Source organism: Hemitrygon akajei, unplaced genomic scaffold (assembly GCF_048418815.1).
Source record: "Hemitrygon akajei unplaced genomic scaffold, sHemAka1.3 Scf000105, whole genome shotgun sequence".
Classification (NCBI taxonomy): domain Eukaryota; kingdom Metazoa; phylum Chordata; class Chondrichthyes; order Myliobatiformes; family Dasyatidae; genus Hemitrygon; species Hemitrygon akajei.
The window spans coordinates 1,931,323-1,950,972 of record NW_027331991.1 but is presented as its reverse complement, the minus strand read 5'-3'; the positions used below and the strand labels follow the sequence as shown (position 1 = coordinate 1,950,972).

General features: G+C 46.6%; 2 protein-coding genes across 2 annotated transcripts in view; one reads left to right on the top strand and one right to left on the bottom strand.

The window, feature by feature from the left end:
* LOC140723220 (NACHT, LRR and PYD domains-containing protein 3-like) overlaps positions 1-15,430 on the top strand; it is a 59,924-nt gene extending 44,494 nt beyond the window's left edge. Inside the window, exons 8-14 of the mRNA XM_073037823.1 lie at positions 3,826-5,563; positions 6,679-6,765; positions 6,921-7,091; positions 7,245-7,415; positions 7,567-7,737; positions 7,893-8,060; positions 8,224-15,430. Coding sequence (XP_072893924.1) covers positions 3,826-5,563; positions 6,679-6,765; positions 6,921-7,091; positions 7,245-7,415; positions 7,567-7,737; positions 7,893-8,060; positions 8,224-8,311 — 2,594 coding nt within the window. The 3' untranslated portion in view covers positions 8,312-15,430. The remainder of the gene's footprint in view (positions 1-3,825; positions 5,564-6,678; positions 6,766-6,920; positions 7,092-7,244; positions 7,416-7,566; positions 7,738-7,892; positions 8,061-8,223) is intronic.
* The window catches only part of LOC140723236 (uncharacterized), a 701,392-nt gene that overhangs the window by 90,903 nt on the left and 590,839 nt on the right, over positions 1-19,650 (bottom strand). The window contains 1 exon segment of the mRNA XM_073037835.1: positions 8,610-8,615. Coding sequence (XP_072893936.1) covers positions 8,610-8,615 — 6 coding nt within the window.

The following is a 19,650-nucleotide window of genomic DNA, read 5'->3' as shown; positions in this document are numbered from 1 at the left end:
GTAGAGTACTGCTTTCGGTAACCTGGAGTTATCCATGCGAGACATGTGGCCTGTCAGACGGTGGATCTGGCTGAGCAGCGAAGTGGCTTCTGGGCCTGGAAGTTGAACATATGTAGCAGTGCATGTCTGTGTGATTATATGAAATATTAAACTAAATAAGTTGTGCAGAAATTGAAATTTAAAAAGAGATTAGTGAAACACTATCGATGGGTTCAATGTCCATTCGGAAACTGGATGGCAGAGGAGAAGTTGTTCCTGAATCGTTGAGTGGGCGCCTTACTCCGATCCTGTACAGTAGTCCGCATGATCCAGACGGTGATGAAGCCAGTTACAATATTCTCCAAGTTACACCTGTAGAAATATTCGAGTGATGTTGGAAACTCCTGATGAAATATAGTCACTGTTGTGTCTTCTTTGTAGCTGAATCGATATATTGGGTCCAGGTTAGATATTGGGAGATACTGAAGCCAGGAATTTGGAATTGTTCACTCTTTCCACATCAGATCCCTCTGTGAGGACTGGTGTGTTGTGTTCCCTCATCTTGCCTTTTCTGAAATCCACAATTAGCTCTATTGACATATTTTCATAACGCAAGCAGGATTCAGCACTCCGTACACGCATATGCAAATCCAATAAGGGGTACACATCACTGAACGAAAATGAAAGCTTAACCCATTACAAATTAAGAAACTATCATAAAATTAGAAAATGTTAAGCAATGGAAGAGTCTGACTCCCCTCGGAAGACAGCCACACGATCTGAGCCGACTAGATGTCGACAAGGAAGCGTCGAGCCCCTGGCTCAGAGTTGCAGAACTCTTCCGAGAAACAAAAGGGATCATTGTCGCAATACAGGACAAGGTTGTTAACACATGTAGTTATCAATAATACAGAGTAAAAGACCAATAGGTTCAAGATTATATATGCTGCGAATTACAAGAGAAACTGGAAACAATCCGACTTTACAAGATCCTGCAGTAGTTAAACTGAATCTCATTACTTTCACAAGCACAATCAAGTGGTGGACAACATTCACAAAAACATTGCTTAAACTACAACTCATGAAAAACACCATAACTTACTATAAGTACAAGCCTGCTCCACTTTTAGGGTTAGAGTCCTTCATATCATACCGTGACCGATCGTTATTTCAGATAGCATAATCCATGACATGCGTTCAGATGTAATTTTGCAGAATAAACAAGCAAAAGCAACTTTTAAAAATATATATAGCCATTCCAAACACACATAACTTACAGAAATGAATTAGTAAAAAAAATGCCAGAAATATGTTGAATTAACAGGGCAAAATGAAAGACTATGGAACACGAACAGGGTATTCGTTATCCCAATCGTAATATCGATAACTGGTATCATCCTAAAGGCTTTACAGAATAGTATTAATAAATTAGGCCCACACGGCAATACTTGTGTAAATCTTCGAAAACCCACAATACTATACACCACGAGAATAGTCTGAATTCTCCTATCAATTGAGACATGAATGTGCTTGGCTATGCCTGTACCTCAAGTTTTACCAGTTTAGGCTAAGATGATAATAATAATAATAATAATAACTTATTTATAAAGCGCCTTTCATCCAGACGATGCCGTTCAAACCGCATCACAACGGGATTATGTTCAAACTAGAAAATAAAAGACAAAATGTGTCAGTCCTAATATACACCTCAGACTTCTGCATAGTACTGTAGTTTTAGGTGTTGAGTTCTACAGTTTAGGAACATAGTCCCAAAAAACCTCAACGCTGACCTTCCAATGATCCTCTGACCTTCTACCTTATTGTCTGCCTGCACTGCATTTTCTCAGCAACTGAAACACTGTTTCCCTGAACTATTCTGTTCTGTTTTTCCTTGTACAACCTCATTGCACCGATGTGATGTCATGATCTATTTGGATCGCATGCAGAAAAGTTTTCCATTTTACAGTGGTGCATGTGACAATAATAAACGAATTTTCCGATTGATTGTCAATAATACAGTGTCCCTTGGTTGCTTAAGATTGTTATACCCGGGGGATGGCAGTGCGGATGAGCTGCCACGACCTATTAAATGCTCCCAGTGGCGAGTAGCCTCTGTCCATCTCCTGGCCTTCACATGCGGTTTAGCCACTAAGCCTGGTAAAGTGTTTCTTCTGACAGGAGAAGGGGCACAGGTGGGTTACTGATGCCTTACAGCCAGTCGCTTTGTTCAGATGGGCTTATCGGCCGTGATTGGCAGCTCACCCAGGAGTAGGAAAACTCTGATCTCAAAACTCCACTGCCTTGCAACGGTACCCCTCATGGGGAAGAGTTTGGGAGTAAACCCAGTGGGAAGATTCTTGACCTGGAGCCCCTAAGTCAGTGTTAAATGGTGTTCAACGCAGACTGGCATATCCTGCGACACCTCTGGTGCCAAGCTGTGTCAGTGTCTGCCGTTCCTTTGTGTTCATCAGATGCATGGAGAGAGGGAGCTTGCTACATGTCCTGACTTGCAGGAACAGGACATCCATGGCCGACTCTGACAGACGGAGGCCTTATAAGAGAGCACCCCACACCCCCACAGCAAGGCTGATGAGTAGCATTTGCCAAGACGTCACCACCCTCTCCCACAAACACGATGTACATCACTGAGACAGACGCTTGTGGTTTCTTCCATTAACGGAGATTCCGTCTTTCCACCAATCCTCCATCACTGCGATTGAAAACTACCCATTTTCATTCCTGTCATTCTGATGGGCTATCGATACACAACTTCACTGTGATTCTCCCCCAGACGCTGCCCAACTTGAGTATTTCCCGCATATTCTGTTCCTGATTTGATGTAAGAGCAGTGGACACCTGTGACTCCCCAGTGTGCAGCTTTGCCAAAATACACAGTGTCCTGCTCTCCATAGTTCCACACCAGATCAACATTAACATCGTCTGTTAATGATGCAAACAATGCTTTAAATACAGTGAAATATTGTTGTGACGGGAGTGCAGTCAGGATTGCAATAGAATATCCAAGATTCAAAAACTTTATTGTCATTCTAACTGTACATCAGCTCTGCAGGGCAGAATGAGACAGCGTTTCCCAGGAGCAGTGCAATCATAATATAACAAATGCAACAATAAATAGTAAACACAACAATAAAAAGTAAAACACAACAGCCACATGTCAGTTAAAATCAAGTTACAAGTGTCCAGTGCAGTTAAAATTGTCAAAGCAGAGTCAGATCGAGCAGCTATTTAGCAGTCTGACTGCCTGTGGGAGGAAGCTGTTTAGTAGCCTTACGGTTTTAGTTTTGATGCTCCTGTAACGTTTCCCTGATGGCAGAAGAACAAACAGTTCATGGAGAGGGTGTGAGGGGTCTTTAATGATGTACCGTGTCTTCTGGAGGCATCGACTCTAAAAGAGGTCTTGGACAGAAGGTAGGGAGACCCCAATAGCCTTCTCTGCTCCCCTAACCAGCCTGTCGGCAGCACTGCAGCTGGAGTACCAGGTTGTGATGCAAAAGGTTAGCACACTCTCAACCACGCCTCTGTAGAATGTAGTTAAGATGTTAGTGGGGAGTGATGCTTGTTTAGGCTTCCTCAAAAAGTGCAATCAGGGGAATGTTCACATTCACAAATAACTAGAACCAGAAAATGAGGATTGGACATTTTCAGGGACATCCATTGCTGTCAATTCTGTGTCTGTGAACAGAATTTTACTTCCTGTCCTAATATCCATGGAAGCATTGAATTTATTCCTGTAATCTCAAACACTGAAATTTGAAATGCAGTTATAAAGTTATTTGTCAGATGAGCCATTTAACATTTTGAATATGTTCTCTGTTCCCATGGAAGATGTTCAACAGAAACACAAGGAGACTCTGCGGGCACAAACTGAAACACTGAGAGTGAACACGATCCTGATGAGGGAGAAGGTGAAGGTTTTCCAGCTGGTTGATCGATACGCTGAGCTGACGGTCATTTCTACTGTTCGAGATCGGAGACTGGTGGAACATGAGCTGCTGGCAAGAGGCAGAGACCACGAAGAATTGAGAGAGAAACATCTCTGCAGAGAGCTGGAAAAAATCCGGACTGATCAATTGTTCCAGAGCAGCTTTTCGCAGAGTAAATCCAAACAAGGTTGTTCCGCAGCAGTGGCTGGAATCCCGGGGATCGGGAAAACAACAATGGTACAAAAGATTGTTTATGACTGGGCCACGGGGAAAATATACCAACAATTCCAGTTTGCCTTCAGTTTCAAATTCCGCGATTTAAACTCCATTAACTGCAGAATAAACCTGAAGTATTTGATTCTTGACCAGTATCCTTATTTTAGGAATTTCCTGAAAGAGGTCTGGAAGAAGCCAGAGGGATTGCTGTTTATATTTGATGGTTTAGATGAATTCAAACACAGAATCGATTTTGCTGACATTCAGAGAGATACAGAACCCAAGCACCAGTGTCCAGATCCCGAGTGGTGGTGTGAAGTGTCTGACATTGTGTACAGTTTAATCCAGGGCAAGCTGCTCCCAGGGTGTTCAGTGCTGGTGACGACCCGCCCCACTGCATTACATTTACTGGAAAAGGCTGAGATCAGTGTCTGGGCTGAAATCCTGGGATTTGGTGGTAAGGAACGTAAGGAATATTTCATCAGACATTTTGAAGATCAGACGGTAGCGGCAGCTGTTTTCAAACATGTGAAGCAGAACGAGATCCTGTACACCATGAGCTACAACCCCTCCTGCTGCTGGATCCTCGCTCTGGCACTGGGTCCCTTCTTCAGACAAAGAGTCAGGGACCCGCAGCGAGTTCCCAAGACCATCACCCAACTGTACTCCTACTATATTTACAACATCCTGAAAAATCACGGCCGTGAGATTGACAAAACCCGTGATCAGTTTCTCCGGGTTGGTCAGATGGCCTTCAGAGGAGTGTCCAAGAATAAGATTGTGTTTACAGATGGAGATTTGATCAAGGACAATCTGCAGCCTTCCCAGTTCCTGTCTGGGTTTCTGATGGAGCTTTTGGAGAGAGAGGATTCTGCCCAGAGTGTGGTGTACACATTCCCACACCTCACCATCCAAGAGTTTGTAGCTGCAGTCGCACAATTCCTGACTCCACATCCCAGGGATATCCTGAAATTCCTCACTGAAGTCCGCACCACGACAGATGGGCGATTTGAGGTATTTCTCCGTTTTGTTGCTGGTCTCTCCTCCCCAATGGCATATCGGGGCCTGGAGGAGTTTCTGGATCCATTTCCTCTTCAAACAAGCTACCGGGTGATTGACTGGGTGAAGGAGGAGGTTAAACATCAGGTTGGAAACACAAAGAGTGAAGCTGGTAAAAGGAAGTTCCTGAACACATTGCACTACCTGTTTGAGTCTCAGAATCCTGGGCTGGTTCGGGTCGCACTGGGATCTGTGGAAACACTTTCATTCAGTATAGTGACACTGACCCCGATTGACTGCGCGGTCCTGTCTTATGTCATCGGAATCTGTGATGCAATAAAACGTATCGACCTGTATCGTTGCCACATTCAGTGTGAAGGAATCCAGCGGCTGGGACCCGGGCTGCACAAGTGCCAGGAGTTGAGGTAACTTGGTTTATCACTCGCTCTGAACTGTGAAACTGTTCCATTGTGTTGTTTCAATGTAAAGGGATTTGGGTAAAATTGTAGTAAATCAGATTGTGAAGAATTGTGACAAATGCCCAGGGGATCGGTCAGTAATTCCCCAAGGACGGGAGGGTTCTGTGGTTCCTTGTGAAGGGATGTTGGAGACTTCATCAGATCAGTGAACAACGGCCATTGGTTTAATGGTAGTAAATCACAGGAATGACAGTGTTTCTCGCCGCCTGCGACACGTCCATTGACAATGTTCCTTCTCACTGTTACTGACACCCAGACCGACACTGACTACAGCAGTAGGTCAGAGATTCACACCCCCTTCCCGGTGAGGGATAAGAGACCGTCAGCAGCCTGTCCCAGTGAGAAGGAAAGAAATACCATTGTGAGATTGTCCTCTCCTGCCCTTCCCCATGTGTGACCATCACCATCTGTCCATCCGTGTGTGACTGTGTTCACCACCAGACGCCCAGACCCCATGGGTGCATCCTCTCTTCTGATTGTGGTCCTCTGATCAGACCCACCCCTCCCGTGCAATCTAGGATTATATTTTCCCATCGGTTTCCTCCTTTGGAACCACTCTGCCACATCCCTCTTAGAAACATAGAAACATAGAAAACCTATAGCACAATACAGGCCCTTCGGTACACAAAGTTGTACTGAGCATGTTCCTACTAGGCTTACATATTTAACTAAGCTCCATCTACCTATCAAAAAGTTTCTTAAAATACCCTATCGTATCCACCTCCACCACCGTTGCCGACAGCCCATTCCACGCACCCACCACTTGCCGAGTAAAAAACTGTCCCCTGACATCTCCTCAGTACCTACTCCCCAACACTTTAACACTGTGTCCTCTTGTTTCTAACCGTCGGCAAATGAGACAGAATATGGAGAAAAGACTAAATTACTGACATTCGGTGAATACCCTGGAGCTGGGCAGTGAGGGACGTTGACAGTGATGGGAACTCCAATCAGTGATTTGCGGAAGGGTTTAATGTTTCCTGAAATATCCGCGTGAGAGAATTACCCTCAGACCCACGGTTTGAATCACTTTGTTCATCAATTTGTCTGTTTGTGTTTAGACTTGGGGGCAATGACCTGGGAGATTCAGGAGTGAAACTGGTATCTGCAGCTCTGAGGAACCCGGAGTGTAAAATACAGAAACTGGGGTAAGTACCAGACTGTGGGAGATTGTGCTTACGGTCACTGGGTGTCTGACACTGAACATTAATGTGATCAGTAATTGTGTTACTGATAAACACTGGGGATTTGTACCGTCTCCTGTCTCTCTGTGTCCTTCACACTCACTCTCTCTCATCTGCAGGCTGGGGAAAGTCGGTCTCACAGATTCTGGTGCCGAGGATCTCGCCTCCGCTCTCAGTACAAACCCATCACTGATTGAGCTGGACCTGAGTGATAATAAACTGGGAGATTCAGGTGTGAAACTGGTGTCTGCGGCCCTGAGGAACCCGGACTGTAAAATACAGAAGCTGTGGTAAGTACCAGACTGTGGGACATTGTGTTTTTTCACTGTGGGTCTGATATTGAACATTAATGTGATCAGTAATTGTGTTACTGATAAACACTGGGGATTTGTACCGTCTCCTGTCTCTGTGTCCTTCACCCTCACTCTCTCTCTCATCTCCAGGCTGAGGATGGTTGGTCTTACAAATTCTGGTGCCGCGGATCTCGCCTCCGGACTCATTACAAACCGATCACTGATGGAGCTCAACCTGAGCGGTAATAAACTGGGAGATTCAGGAGTGAAACTGGTGTCTGCGGCTCTGTGGAACCAGGAATGTAAAATACAGAAACTTGAGTAAGTACCAGACTGTGGGAGATTGTGTTTACAGACACTGTGGGTCTGATATTGAACATTAATGTGATCAGTAATGGTGTTACTGTTAAACACTGGGGATTTGTACTGTCTCCTGTCTCTCTGTGTCCTTCACCCTCACTCTCATCTCCAGGCTCATGGAGGTTAGTCTCACAGATTCTGGTGCCGAGGATCTCGTCTCCGCTCTCAGTACAAACCCATCACTGACGGACCTGAACCTGAGTGATAACAAACTGGGAGATTCAGCATTGAAACTGGTGTCTGCGGCCCTGAGGAACCCGGAGTGTAAAATACAGAAACTGCGGTAAGTACCAGGCAGTGGGAGATTGTGTTTACAGTCACTGGGTGTCTGACACTGAACATTAATGTGATCAGTAATTGTGTTATGGATAAACACCACGGATTTGTACCGTCTCCTGTCTCTCTGTGTCCTTCACCCTCACTCTCTCTCATCTCCAGGCTGAACAATGTCGGTCTCACAGATTCTGGTGCCGAGGATCTCGTCTCCGTTTTCAGTACAAACCCATCACTGACCGAGCTGAACATGAGTTACAACTTGCTGACAGACCGATCAGTTCCCGCTCTCCGCCGCCTCATACTAACCCTCCCGAGTCTGGAGTGGATCCGGTGAGTGCTTGTGTTAATGTTCAATGTGATAAAATATCAGCGGATCCGCGGGTTTTCTGGTGATATTTGTCTGTGAGTGTTGTTGAAACATTAACTCCTGTCCCTTGTATTAACACTGTTGTGTAATCTGTTTATTTCATCTTTATCCTCCCATCTGTTTAAGGCTGGGGTACAATCAGTTCGGTGAGACCGGGAAGCAGGAACTAAGATATCTGCAGGATCTCAGCCCTGGACTGACAGTCATCGTATGAACATCTGAATGTGTGAACATCCCCGCCCGCGGGATGGGAACATTATGGCCGATTACACACCCTCTCCTATAATGGCCGAACTCCTGTATAATTTCCTATTGTTAGGTTCCCCAGTAACTGGGTAATTTTCCAGCAAAGATAGATGGATCCACCGAAGCCTGATGCTACTATTTTCAATTGTTTTTATTTATAAAGGGGCACAAACGTATGGTTAATACAAAACATTCAGATCATATACGTCGTCACAACTCAATCTAAAGCACAGGTATAGTAATAATCAATCAGAAACAAGCTCTACAGTTGTCTAGGGGTAATGTAGATATATATCGTTTACTGGATATTTAAAAGTCTTTTTGCGGTCACTGCAGTTCCACCAGCCGCCGTCGGTTGTGGTGTCGCGTTGGTGCACGTTTGTTAAAAAGAGAGAGAGAGAGAGAGAGAGAGATGTCATTAAACAGCTTCACCTGCCCGGGTCCCTACGGAGCACCGCCGTGGAATCAGAAGAGCAGGCTTCCCCGTTGTTAGTTAAAAGCGATTGTCCGTGATTCCATCCACAAACTCCCGATCCAGAGTCTACCGCACGTGGCTTCCTTCAGAATGGCGTCCCGCTCCGACGGGAAGCACTCTCGTGTCTTCTTCGTGTGTCTCCTTGGTGCGTCTGGCGCACCGCCTCGGCAGCCCACCTTTTATCTGGACTGGCAGGGTTGTAGATGTCCATCAGGGTGGGGGGCGAGGCAATCTTTCCCCCAACACCCACCTTAGGGTTTGCACGTAGGCCAGTTCCTTATTCCCCAAAAGGTGTCTCCCAAGACAATGGCTATGTCCAAGGCTTTTGTCTTGTTGAGCGACCAGCCCACATTCCAAACCGTAAGGCTCTCTCTCTTGCGAGTCTTACAAAGGAGGGGGCTGAGATCATGACACTATGTACTAACATAAACGGTACTAAAAGCTTTTTTAAGTACATAGAGGATAAAAAAATGAGTAGAGGGTATATGTAGGAATAATAGTAAATGACGCTGGATATATTGTAATGAGAGACGCAGAGATAGCAGAGGAACTGAATGTGAATATTGCATCAGTCTCCAAGTGGAAGACACCTGCAGTATAACGGACATTCAAGAGTGTCAGAGAAGTGAAGTATGTGCTGTGAAAGTTATGACGGAGAAGGTGCTCAGGAATCACTGTGGTCTGAGGGTGGATTAATCTCTTGGACCTGATAGAATGCATCGTCGGGTCAGCAGGAGTAGCCGGGCAGATTGCAGAGGCATTAATAATGATCTTTCAAGAATCGACAGAATCTGGCATTGTACTGGAAGACTGGAAAATTGCAAGTGTTACTCCAGGACTCAAGAAGGTAGCAGAAAGGAAGCTATAGACGTGTCAGCCCGACATCAGTGGCTGGTAAATTGTTGGACTCGATTGGTAGTAATGGGATTATGGAGTACCTGGAGGCACATGACAAGATAGGTTAAAGTCAGTACGGTTTCCAGAAATAAAAGTCCTGCCTGACTAACCTACTGCATATTTTTTTCAGGAAATTACAAGCAGGGTAGTCAACGGGAATGCAGTAGGTATGGTGTACTTAGATTTCCAGAAGGCCTTTGACAAAGTGCCGCACATGAGGCTACTTAGCACAATAAGAGCCCATGGAATAAGCGGGATATTACTATAAACGGTGGAGCATTGAGTGATCAGCTGAAAACAGAGAGTGGGAATAAAGGGATCATATGCTGGTCGGCTACCGGTTACCACAGGAGTCGCTGTTTGGACCTCTGCTTTTTCCGATGTTTGCCGATGATTTGAACTATTTGACTAAAGGACTTGTGGCTGAATTTTTCCGATGATACAAAGATATGTGGACGAGTGGGTAGCGTTGAGGAAACAGAGCCCGCAGAGAGCCTTGGATAGTTTAGGGTAATGGCGAGAAAATTCAAAATACAGTGATGGAAATTGTCTTGGAGGGCCTTGTGCAAGATACAGTAAAGGCTAACCTCCAGGTTGAGTCGGTGTGAAGAAGGCGAATCCAATTTTGGCGTTCATTTCTGGAGGTATAGAATGTAAGAAAGGATATACTGACATTAGAGAGGGTTCAGAGAAGAGTCACGAGAATGTTTCCAGGAATGAAAGGGTTCCTGTACCAGTAATGTACAGCTCTGGGTTGTATTCCATGGAGCTCAGGAGAATAGGGAGGGTGTGCGATTTCATAGAAACATTCCGAATGTTAAAAGGGCTGAGCAGATTAGATATGGCAAAAGTATTTCCCATAGTAGAGGATCTAGAACAAGAAGGCACGACCTTACGATTAAAGGACATCCTTTTAGAACTGAGATGCGAAAAAATTACTTCAGTTAGAGGGTGGTAAACCTGGACAATTTGTTGTCTTGAGCAACTGTGGAGGCCAAGTCATTTGGTGTATTTAAGGCAGAGATAGATAGGTTCTTAATTAGCCAGGGCATCAAAGGGTCTGGGGAGAAGCTAGGGGATTAGGGATGACTGGAAGAATTGGATAAGCCCATGATTGAATGGCGGAATATACTCGATGGGCCGAATGCCCTCCTTCTGCTCCTATATCTTATGGTCTTATGATGTTATAACGTACCCCTGCTCCATGTCTATGACGTCAGTGGCGGTCCCGCAGTGACGTAATTCCGCCACATGTCCAGCGTTGCTGCCTCCAGCGTACGTTCTGCGGGTTCGATAGCTCCCGAAGAGAGACCCAGGGAATTACGCTACAGGAAGAGCCCGGGGGCTGGGCGTCAGTCTGCGTCAACAGTGTCCCAGGGAGGGGTTACCGCGGAAGAGAATCCTTTTGCTATCTCTAGGCTGAGGACAGTGCCTCTCTGGTATTGAATGCAAATGTAATGTTGGCGTTTATTTCAAGGGGAATGGAATATAAATGCAAGAAGATAATGCTGAGATTTTATAAGTCACTAGCCAGACCATACTTGGAGTATTGTCCACAGATCCAGGCCACATATCTCATTGTCATTGGAGAGAGTCCAGAAGAGGTTCACAGCTTTGGGCCTGTACTCACTGGAATGTAAAAGAATGCATGGGATTCTCATTGAAACCTATCGGATGTTGAAAGGACTAGGTAGGGTCGATGTGGACTAGATGTTTCCTCTGATTTGTGTACACAGAACTAGAGGGCACAACCTCATAATTGAGAGCGACCCCGCAAGTGCAGATGTAAGGAGGATTTCTTTTAGGCAGAAAGTAGGAGATCTGCAGAATACTCTGTCACAGACTGCGATAGAGGCCAAGTGTGTGGATATATTTAAGGGAGAAATTGATAGTTTCTTGATCAGTCAGCGTGTCAAAGGATATGGCGAGCAGGCAGGTGTATGGGGTTGAGTGAAATCCGGAACCAGCCATGATGGAATGGCGGATCAGACTCACTGGGCTGAATGGCCTAATTCTGCTACAGAAATACTCCGCATAGAAAAATAGAAAACCTACAGCACAGTACAGGCCCTTCGGCCGACAAAGCTGTGCCGAACAAGATCCTTACTTTAGAAATTACCTAGGGTTACTCTTAGCCCTCAATTTATCTAAACTCCATTGACCTATCCAGAAGTCTCTTAAGATACCTTATTGTATCTGCCTCGACCACATTCGCCGGCAGCCCATTCCATGCACTCACCACTCTCTGTATCAAAAACTTACCCCGACATCTCGTCTGTACCTACGTCCAAGCACCTTACAACTCTGCCACCTCGCGCTAGCCATTTCAGCCCTGAGAAAAAGCCTCTGACTATCCACACGATTAATGCCTCTCATCATCTTGTACGCCTGCAGGATGTCCCAGTGGTTACTGTAGGGACAGATGTGGCCTATTTCGTGTTTTATAAAGTTGCAACATAATTTCCTGACTTTTGAACTCAGTCTCTGGTATAAACCACCGGATCACGCTGTGTTGCCTATTTCAGGAAGCTATGAACTTATACACCAAGATCCCTGTGTTCATCAACACTGTAAAATGTCTTGTAATTACATTTGAACAACTGAGGTGCCAAGATGATCATCACTACTCAAATCTCATTGAGTTTTTTCAGGCCCTGTTGAATTTATTGCCAAGTACACAAGTACGGGAAAGTACACGGACAGAGAAACACTGACTTGTGGCAGCATCATAGGCAAGTACATTCAGATGACAAATGGAACAAGATATTAAGGAAGAGGATGTGCTGGAGCTTTTGGAAAACATCAAGTTCGATAAGTCACCGGGACAGAAAAGGATCTTGGCGATTGTAGGGATGACTTGCAGTGGACTGAAAAGCTTGAGAATGTAGATATTAAGAAAGAAATTGTGCTGGGACGTTTGGAAAGCATCAAGTTGGATAAGTCACAGGGCCATGAAGGGATGTACCCCAGGCTACTGTGGGAAGCGAGGGAGGATATTGCTGAGCCTCTGGCTACAATCTTTAGGTCATCATTGAGAACGGAAGAGGTTCCAGAGGATTGCAGAATTGTGGATGTTGTTCCCTTATTCAGGAAAGGGAGTAGGCATAGCCCAGGAGATTATAGACCAGTGACTACTAAGTTGATGGCGAAAATCCTGAGAGGCAGGATTTATGAACATTTAGATATGTATAATATGATTAGGAATAGTCAGCATGGCTTTGTTAAGGACAGATCGTGCCTTACGAGCATGATTGAATATTTTGAGGATGTGACTAAACACATTGATGAAGGTGGGGCAGCAGATGTAGTGTGTATGGATTTTAGCAAGGCATTTGATAAGGTACCACTTGCAGGGCCAATTGATAAAGAAAGGAGGCATGGGGTCCAAAGTGACCTTGCTTTGTTGATCCAGAACTGGCATGCCCACAGAATACAAAAGGTGGTTGTAGACGGTTCATGTTCTGCATGGCGGCCAGTGACTAGTGGTGTGCCTCGCGGATCTGTTCTGGGACCTCTACTCTTTGCGATTTTTATAAACGACCTGGATGAGGAAGTGGAGCAATGGGTTCGAAAATTTGCTGATGACACAAAGGTTGGGGGTGTTGTGGATAGTGTGGAGGTCTTTCAGAGGTTACAGTGGGACACCGATAGGATGCAAAATTGGACTGAGAAGTAGCAGAGGGAGTTCAACCCAGATAAGTGCGAGGTGACACACACAAAATGCTGGTGCTGGTGGAACGCAGCAGGCCAGGCAGCGTGTGAGGTGGTTCATTTTGTTGGGTCAAATATGATGGCAAAATATAGTATAAATTGTAAGACTCGTGGCAATGTGGAGATTCAGAGGGATCTTGGTGTCCGAGTCCATAGGTGACTGAAAGCTGTTACACAGGTTGACTCTGCGGTTAAGAAGGCATAAGGTGCATTGGCCTTCATCAGTCGTGGGATTGAGATTAAGAGCCGAGAGATAACAAACCACATTTGGAGTTCTCTGCTTAATTCTGGTCGCCTCACTACAGGAAAGACATGGAAACTATAGAAAGTGTGCAGAGGAGATTTACAAGGATGTTGCCTGGATTGGGAAGCAACATTAATGGAAGAAGACACAGGAACCTCATCAGTGACCTTGTCAGAATCAGATATTCGCAGTCTGGTTTATTTCAAGTGGGAGAGGGGTGCAGAGTTTTGATATCAATGTCTTGTGGTGCTACCATGGTTAATTTAGCATGAACTGCATCGTTCACATCCAGCCTAAAGTTCCATCCCACCCCAGTCATTGTCTTTGAATGGTCCCACAATCTTCCTTATATCTTTTTGTTCCTGATGTACGTCTAGAATGTTTGGAGATTCTCTTTAATCAAGGATTTTGTTTTTTATCATGTGTCTTGGCTTTCCTAATTCCCCTCGAGTTATTTTTATTTCCGGCTTTGTATTAATCCGCCAGCCCTCTATTTGATTCCAGCTTCCTAAGCTTTCCCGATTTTTGCTTTTTATTCTGGTCTCCATTCATTTGGTTATATTTTAATCAATTTTTAAGATATTTACATAGAATGATAGAATAATATGATATCAGCACTTCCCCCTCCCCTTAACTCTTCCACCCTTAACATCTCTATCTTAAAAAAAAGAAAGAAAGAAATAAGAAAGAAAGACTGCCTGGATATCGGAAGATCCCTGCATGCTCCATGGGATTCAAAATAGCTTTAATATATGTATTTATTTCTTTCCCCAAATGACCAGTAACTTAATCTTCGGAGCACCTATATATGTAATCCTATCTTTTGTAAGTAAGGGCGCCAAATTCTCAGAAATATGTCATATTTATTTCTGAAAATATAATTAATTTTTCCGAGTGGAATGCAGCTAAAAAAATCCATTATTCCAACGATCCATACTTAAGTATAAGTCCGATTTCCAAGTAACTGCAGTAGCCTTTTTGGCTACTGCCAATGCAATTTTTATAATTTTTTTCTGATATTTCTTCAATTTAGGTTTCGGTTGTATCCCTTCAATATCACATAATAAAAACTTTATTGGGTTATGTGGAAGTTGTGTTCCAATAATATGTTCCAATAAAACTCTTAAATTTATCCAAAAAGGTTGAATTTTAAAACAAGACCAAGTAGAGTATAAATAAGTACCAATTTCTTGATTACATCGAAAACATTGATCAGGTAAATTTGGGTTTAATCTATTTATTTTTTGTGGTGTAGTATAATAGTTGATGTAAAAAATTGTATTGTACTAAACTAAGTCGGACATTTATTGTATTTGTCATACTATCAAGACATAGTCTTGACCAACTTGTTTCATCAATTTTAATATTCAAATCAGTTTCCCATTTTTGTCTTGAGTTACGAAGTCCTTGGTTAAGTGTCTGCTTTTGAATCAAATCATACATACAAGAAGTAATTTTTTTCAATTTTTCCTTTTTGAATTAAAGTTTCTATTTCACTAGGTTTCGGCGTTAACATGGTTTGACCCAGTTTATCTCTTAAATAAGCCCTTAATTGAAAATAACAGAAGACAGTGTTATTTGATATTTTATATTTATCCTTTAATTAATCAAATGACATCAATATACCTCCTTCAAAACAATCTTCTATATATCTAATCCATTTTGAAACCAGTTATACAAAAGTTGGTTATACATTGTAAAAGGAATGAGTCTATTTTGTATTAGAGGTCTCTTTGCTAATAAAGATTTCTTTATCTCATCATCATTTGTCTTATTCCATAAATCAATCAAATGTTCTAATATACGGGATTCTTTCTTTTCTCGTATCCGTTTAGATTCCCATTTATATATAAAATCTGCTGGTATATTTTCTCCTATCTTATCTAACTCTATTCTAATTCATGCCAGTTTATCTTCATCAAAAAAAGATGCAATTAATCTCAGTTGATTTGCTTTATAATAATACTTAAAGTTTGGCAGTTGTAACCCTCATCGTTCAAATTTCCATGTCAAATTTTCCAGCGATATTCTTGACATCTTACCTTTCCAAAGAAACTTCCTCACACATTTATTTAACTCTTGAAAAAACTTCTGCGGCAGTTGTATTGGTAGTGTTTGAAATAAATACTGTAATCTAGGAAATATTGTGGCGACCCACTTTCTGCGCAGGCGAACCGGCTCACAAATAGCCAACGCGCGGGGAGAGACTTTGGTAATGCACCTCTGACGTCATTTCCGCCCGGAGAGGGCGGGCGCCAGGGATTGAAATACCAGCACCGCGAAGTTTGAATAAACTAGTCTCGAAACGACTTACCGACTGCGTGTCGTTATTTCAGCGCTGTGTGTAGCACATCACTACATTGGTGACCCCGACGGTCCAAACGGGACTTGGACCAAAGATGACCGACTGTTCACGCAGTCTCGCTCAAACTGCCGACTTTCTGGACGCTGCGACCACGCGTGTGGTTTAGCCAAGCAGAAGCCCAGTTCCAGATTTGGCAGATATCCTCTGATTCCACGCGTTACTACCACGTGGTGAGCGCCCTTGACCAGGAGACGGCCGCCCAGGTTGCGGATTTCATACAGTTGCCCCCGGAAGAAGGCAAATATGAAGCATTCAAAGCGCTGCTCATTGGGACCTTTGGCCTCTCACGGCGTGAGCGGGGTGCCCGCCTGCTTCACCTGGACGGTTTGGGAGACAGGCTGCCGTCAGCATTGATGAACGAGATGCTGTCCCTGGCTGACGGACACAAGCCCTGCCTTATGTTCGAGCAAGCGTTCCTAGAGTGACTGCCCGAGGACATGCATCTGCTGCTGGCCGACGCAGATTTCAGCGACCCCCGGAAGGGCAGACGTGCTGTGGAAAACCAAGAGGGAGAGCGTGGTGTCCGTCAATCAGATTACCAGGCCACGCGCCCAACAGCAGACCAGACCAGGCCCGGCAGTGGGGCGCACACAACACAGAGGCAGGAGTGAGGAGGCAAGCGAACAGTGGTGTTTCTACCACCAGCGGTGGGGCACAAAAGCCCGCCGTTGTCGCCCGCCCTGCCAGGGGCAGGGCCAGCTGCTGCTAATGATTATGGCGGCTGGCCACTAGGACAGCCTCTTGTACGTCTGGGACAAACAGCATCTTGCCCCCGACGGGGTACGACCCTCGCAACAGGAAGCCAGGACCCACCCTGAGGGCCGCAAACGGCAGCACGATACGGACCTACGGCACCCGCACAGTGCAGCTGCAGTTTAGCGCCAGCCGGTTCATGTGGGACTTCACACTGGCCGCCGTGGCCCAACCACTCCTAGGGGCGGACTACTTGCGAGCTCACAGCCTGCTGGTCAACTTGCAAGGGAAAAGACTGGTACATGCCGACACTTTCCAGACGTTCTCCCTGGGTGAAGCTAAGTTGCTGTCCCCACACCTGGACTCCATCATGCTGTCGGACAACGAATTCACCAGAATCCTGGCGGACTTTCCATCGATTCTGGCACCGCAGTTCACGGCAGCCATGCCCAGACACGGGGTTCAGCACCACATTCCAACCCAGGGACCACCCCTCCATGCCCGTCCTCGGCGGCTTCCCCCGGAAAATCTCCGCCTGGCGAAGGAGGAATTCAAGAGGATGGAGGAATTGGGGATCATACGGCGGTCCGACAGCCCATGGGCTTCCCCCCTGCAAATGGTGCCCAAAGCAAGACCATGGAGACCATGCGGCGACTACCACAGGCTGAACGAGGCTACGACACCGGACCGCTACCCTGTGCCGCACATTCAGGACTTTGCAGCAAACCTGCACGGCGCACGGATCTTCTCCAAGGTAGACCTCGTCCGGGGAGAAGATCAAATCCCGATGCATCCGGACGACTTCCCCAAAACGGCACTCATCAAACCTTTCGGCCTTTTCGAGTTCCTCCGCATGCCGTTCGGCCTGAAGAATGCCGCACAGACGTTTCAGCGGTTAATGGACGCGGTGGGACGTGACCTGGACTTCGCTTTCATCTATTTGGACAACATCCTCATAGCCAGCAGCAGTCGTCAGAAGCATCTGTCACACCTCCGTCAACTCTACGCCCGACTGAGTGAATACGGCCTGTCAATCAACCCGGCCAAATGCCAGTTCGGTCTCGACACCATCGACTTCCTGGGCCACAGGATTACTAAAGACAGGGCAACCCCTCTGCCCGCTAAGGTAGACGCAGTCCGCCATTTCCCCCGACCCAACACAATCAAAGGCCTTCAGGAATTCGTGAGTATGGTAAATTTCTACCACCGCTTCCTCCCTTCAGCTGCCCGGATCATGCGCCCCCTGTTCGCCCTGATGTCGGGTAAGGGCAAGGACATTACCTGGAACGAGGAGTCCGCGGCGGACTCCTTTCATTAAAACGAAAGAAGCCTTGGCAAACGCCGCGATGCTAGTGCACCCCAGAATGGACGTCCCTACCGCCCTCACAGTGGACGCATCTAACACGGCAGTCGGTGGGGTACTGGAGCAGCTCATCGCGGGTCGCTGGCAACCCCTGGCGTTTTTCAGCAAACACCTGCGACCACCCGAGCTCAAATACAGTGCTTTCGACCGGGAGCTATTGGCGTTATACCTGGCAATCCGGCATTTCAGGTACTTCTTAGAAGGCAGGCCGTTCGCCGCGTTCACGGACCACAAACCGTTGACCTTCGTGTTCACGAAAGTGTCCGATCTCTGGTCGGCTCGCCAGCAGCGACATCTGTCCTACGTCTCCGAGTACATGACGGACATCCAGCATGTCTCGGGAAAGGACAACATCGTGGCAGCTGTACAGGCCCTGTCCCTGGGGGTGGACTATGCAGCACTGGCGGAGGCGCAGCAGGCAGACGACGAGATGCCCAGCTACAGGACTGCAGTCTCGGGTTTGCAGCTGCAGGACTTTCTCGTAGGCCCAGGTGATAGGACCCTCCTGTGCGACGTGGCTACCGGCCAACCTCGCCCCATCGTCCCGGCAGCCTGGAGGCGGCGAGTTTTCGACTCCATACACGGTTTGGCGCACCCATCTATCAGGACAAACGTCCGGCTGGTCTCCAGCAAGTTCGCGTGGCACGGACTTCACAAGCAGGTCAGTGAATGGGCCAGAACATGCGCGCAGTGCCAAACAGCCAAGGTGCAGCGGCACACTAATGCCCCGCCGCAGCAATTCGAACCCACCCACCGGAGGTTCGATCACATCCATGTGGATGTCGTGGGCCCCGTACCAGTGTCCCGAGGAGCGCGGTACCTCCTAACGATGGTAGACCGGTTCACGAGGTGGCCAGAGGCGGTCCCGCTCACCGACACATCTGCTGATTCCTGCGCCCGAGCACTGATTGCAACCTGGGTAGCACGTTTCAGGAAACCGGCCCACATTACCTCCGACAGAGCCGCCCAGTTCACCTCCAGCCTGTGGTCGGCTGTGGCCAGCCTTTTGGGGACTCAGCTGCACCACACCACTGCCTACCACCCACAGTCGAAACGACTGGTGGAACACTTCCACCGTCACTTGAAGTCGGCTCTCATGGCCCACCTGAGAGGACCTAAGTGGGTGGACAAGCTTCCCTGGGTCCTGCTTGGAATTCATACAGTACCCAAAGAGGATCTGCACGCCTCGTCGTCCGAGTTGGTGTACGGCGCGCCGCTGGCCGTCCCGGGAGAGTTCATACCAGCCCCAAGGGGGCAAGAGGAAGAACCCGCAGCAGTCCTGGACAGACTACGTGAAAGGCTCGGCAACCTGGCCCCCGTACCAACTTCACAGCACGGACGGACCCCGACCCATGTACCCAAATACCTGCAAAACTGTAAGTTTGTGTTTGTACGAAGGGGCGGACACCGGGCGCCGCTACAGCGGCCGTACGAGGGGTCGTTCAAGGTGATCAACAACAACGGGTCCACGTACGTTCTGGACATTGGGGAGAAAGAGGAGGTTTTCACGGTGGACCGACTCAAACCAGCCCATGTGGACGGCTCAACCGGTCGAGCTT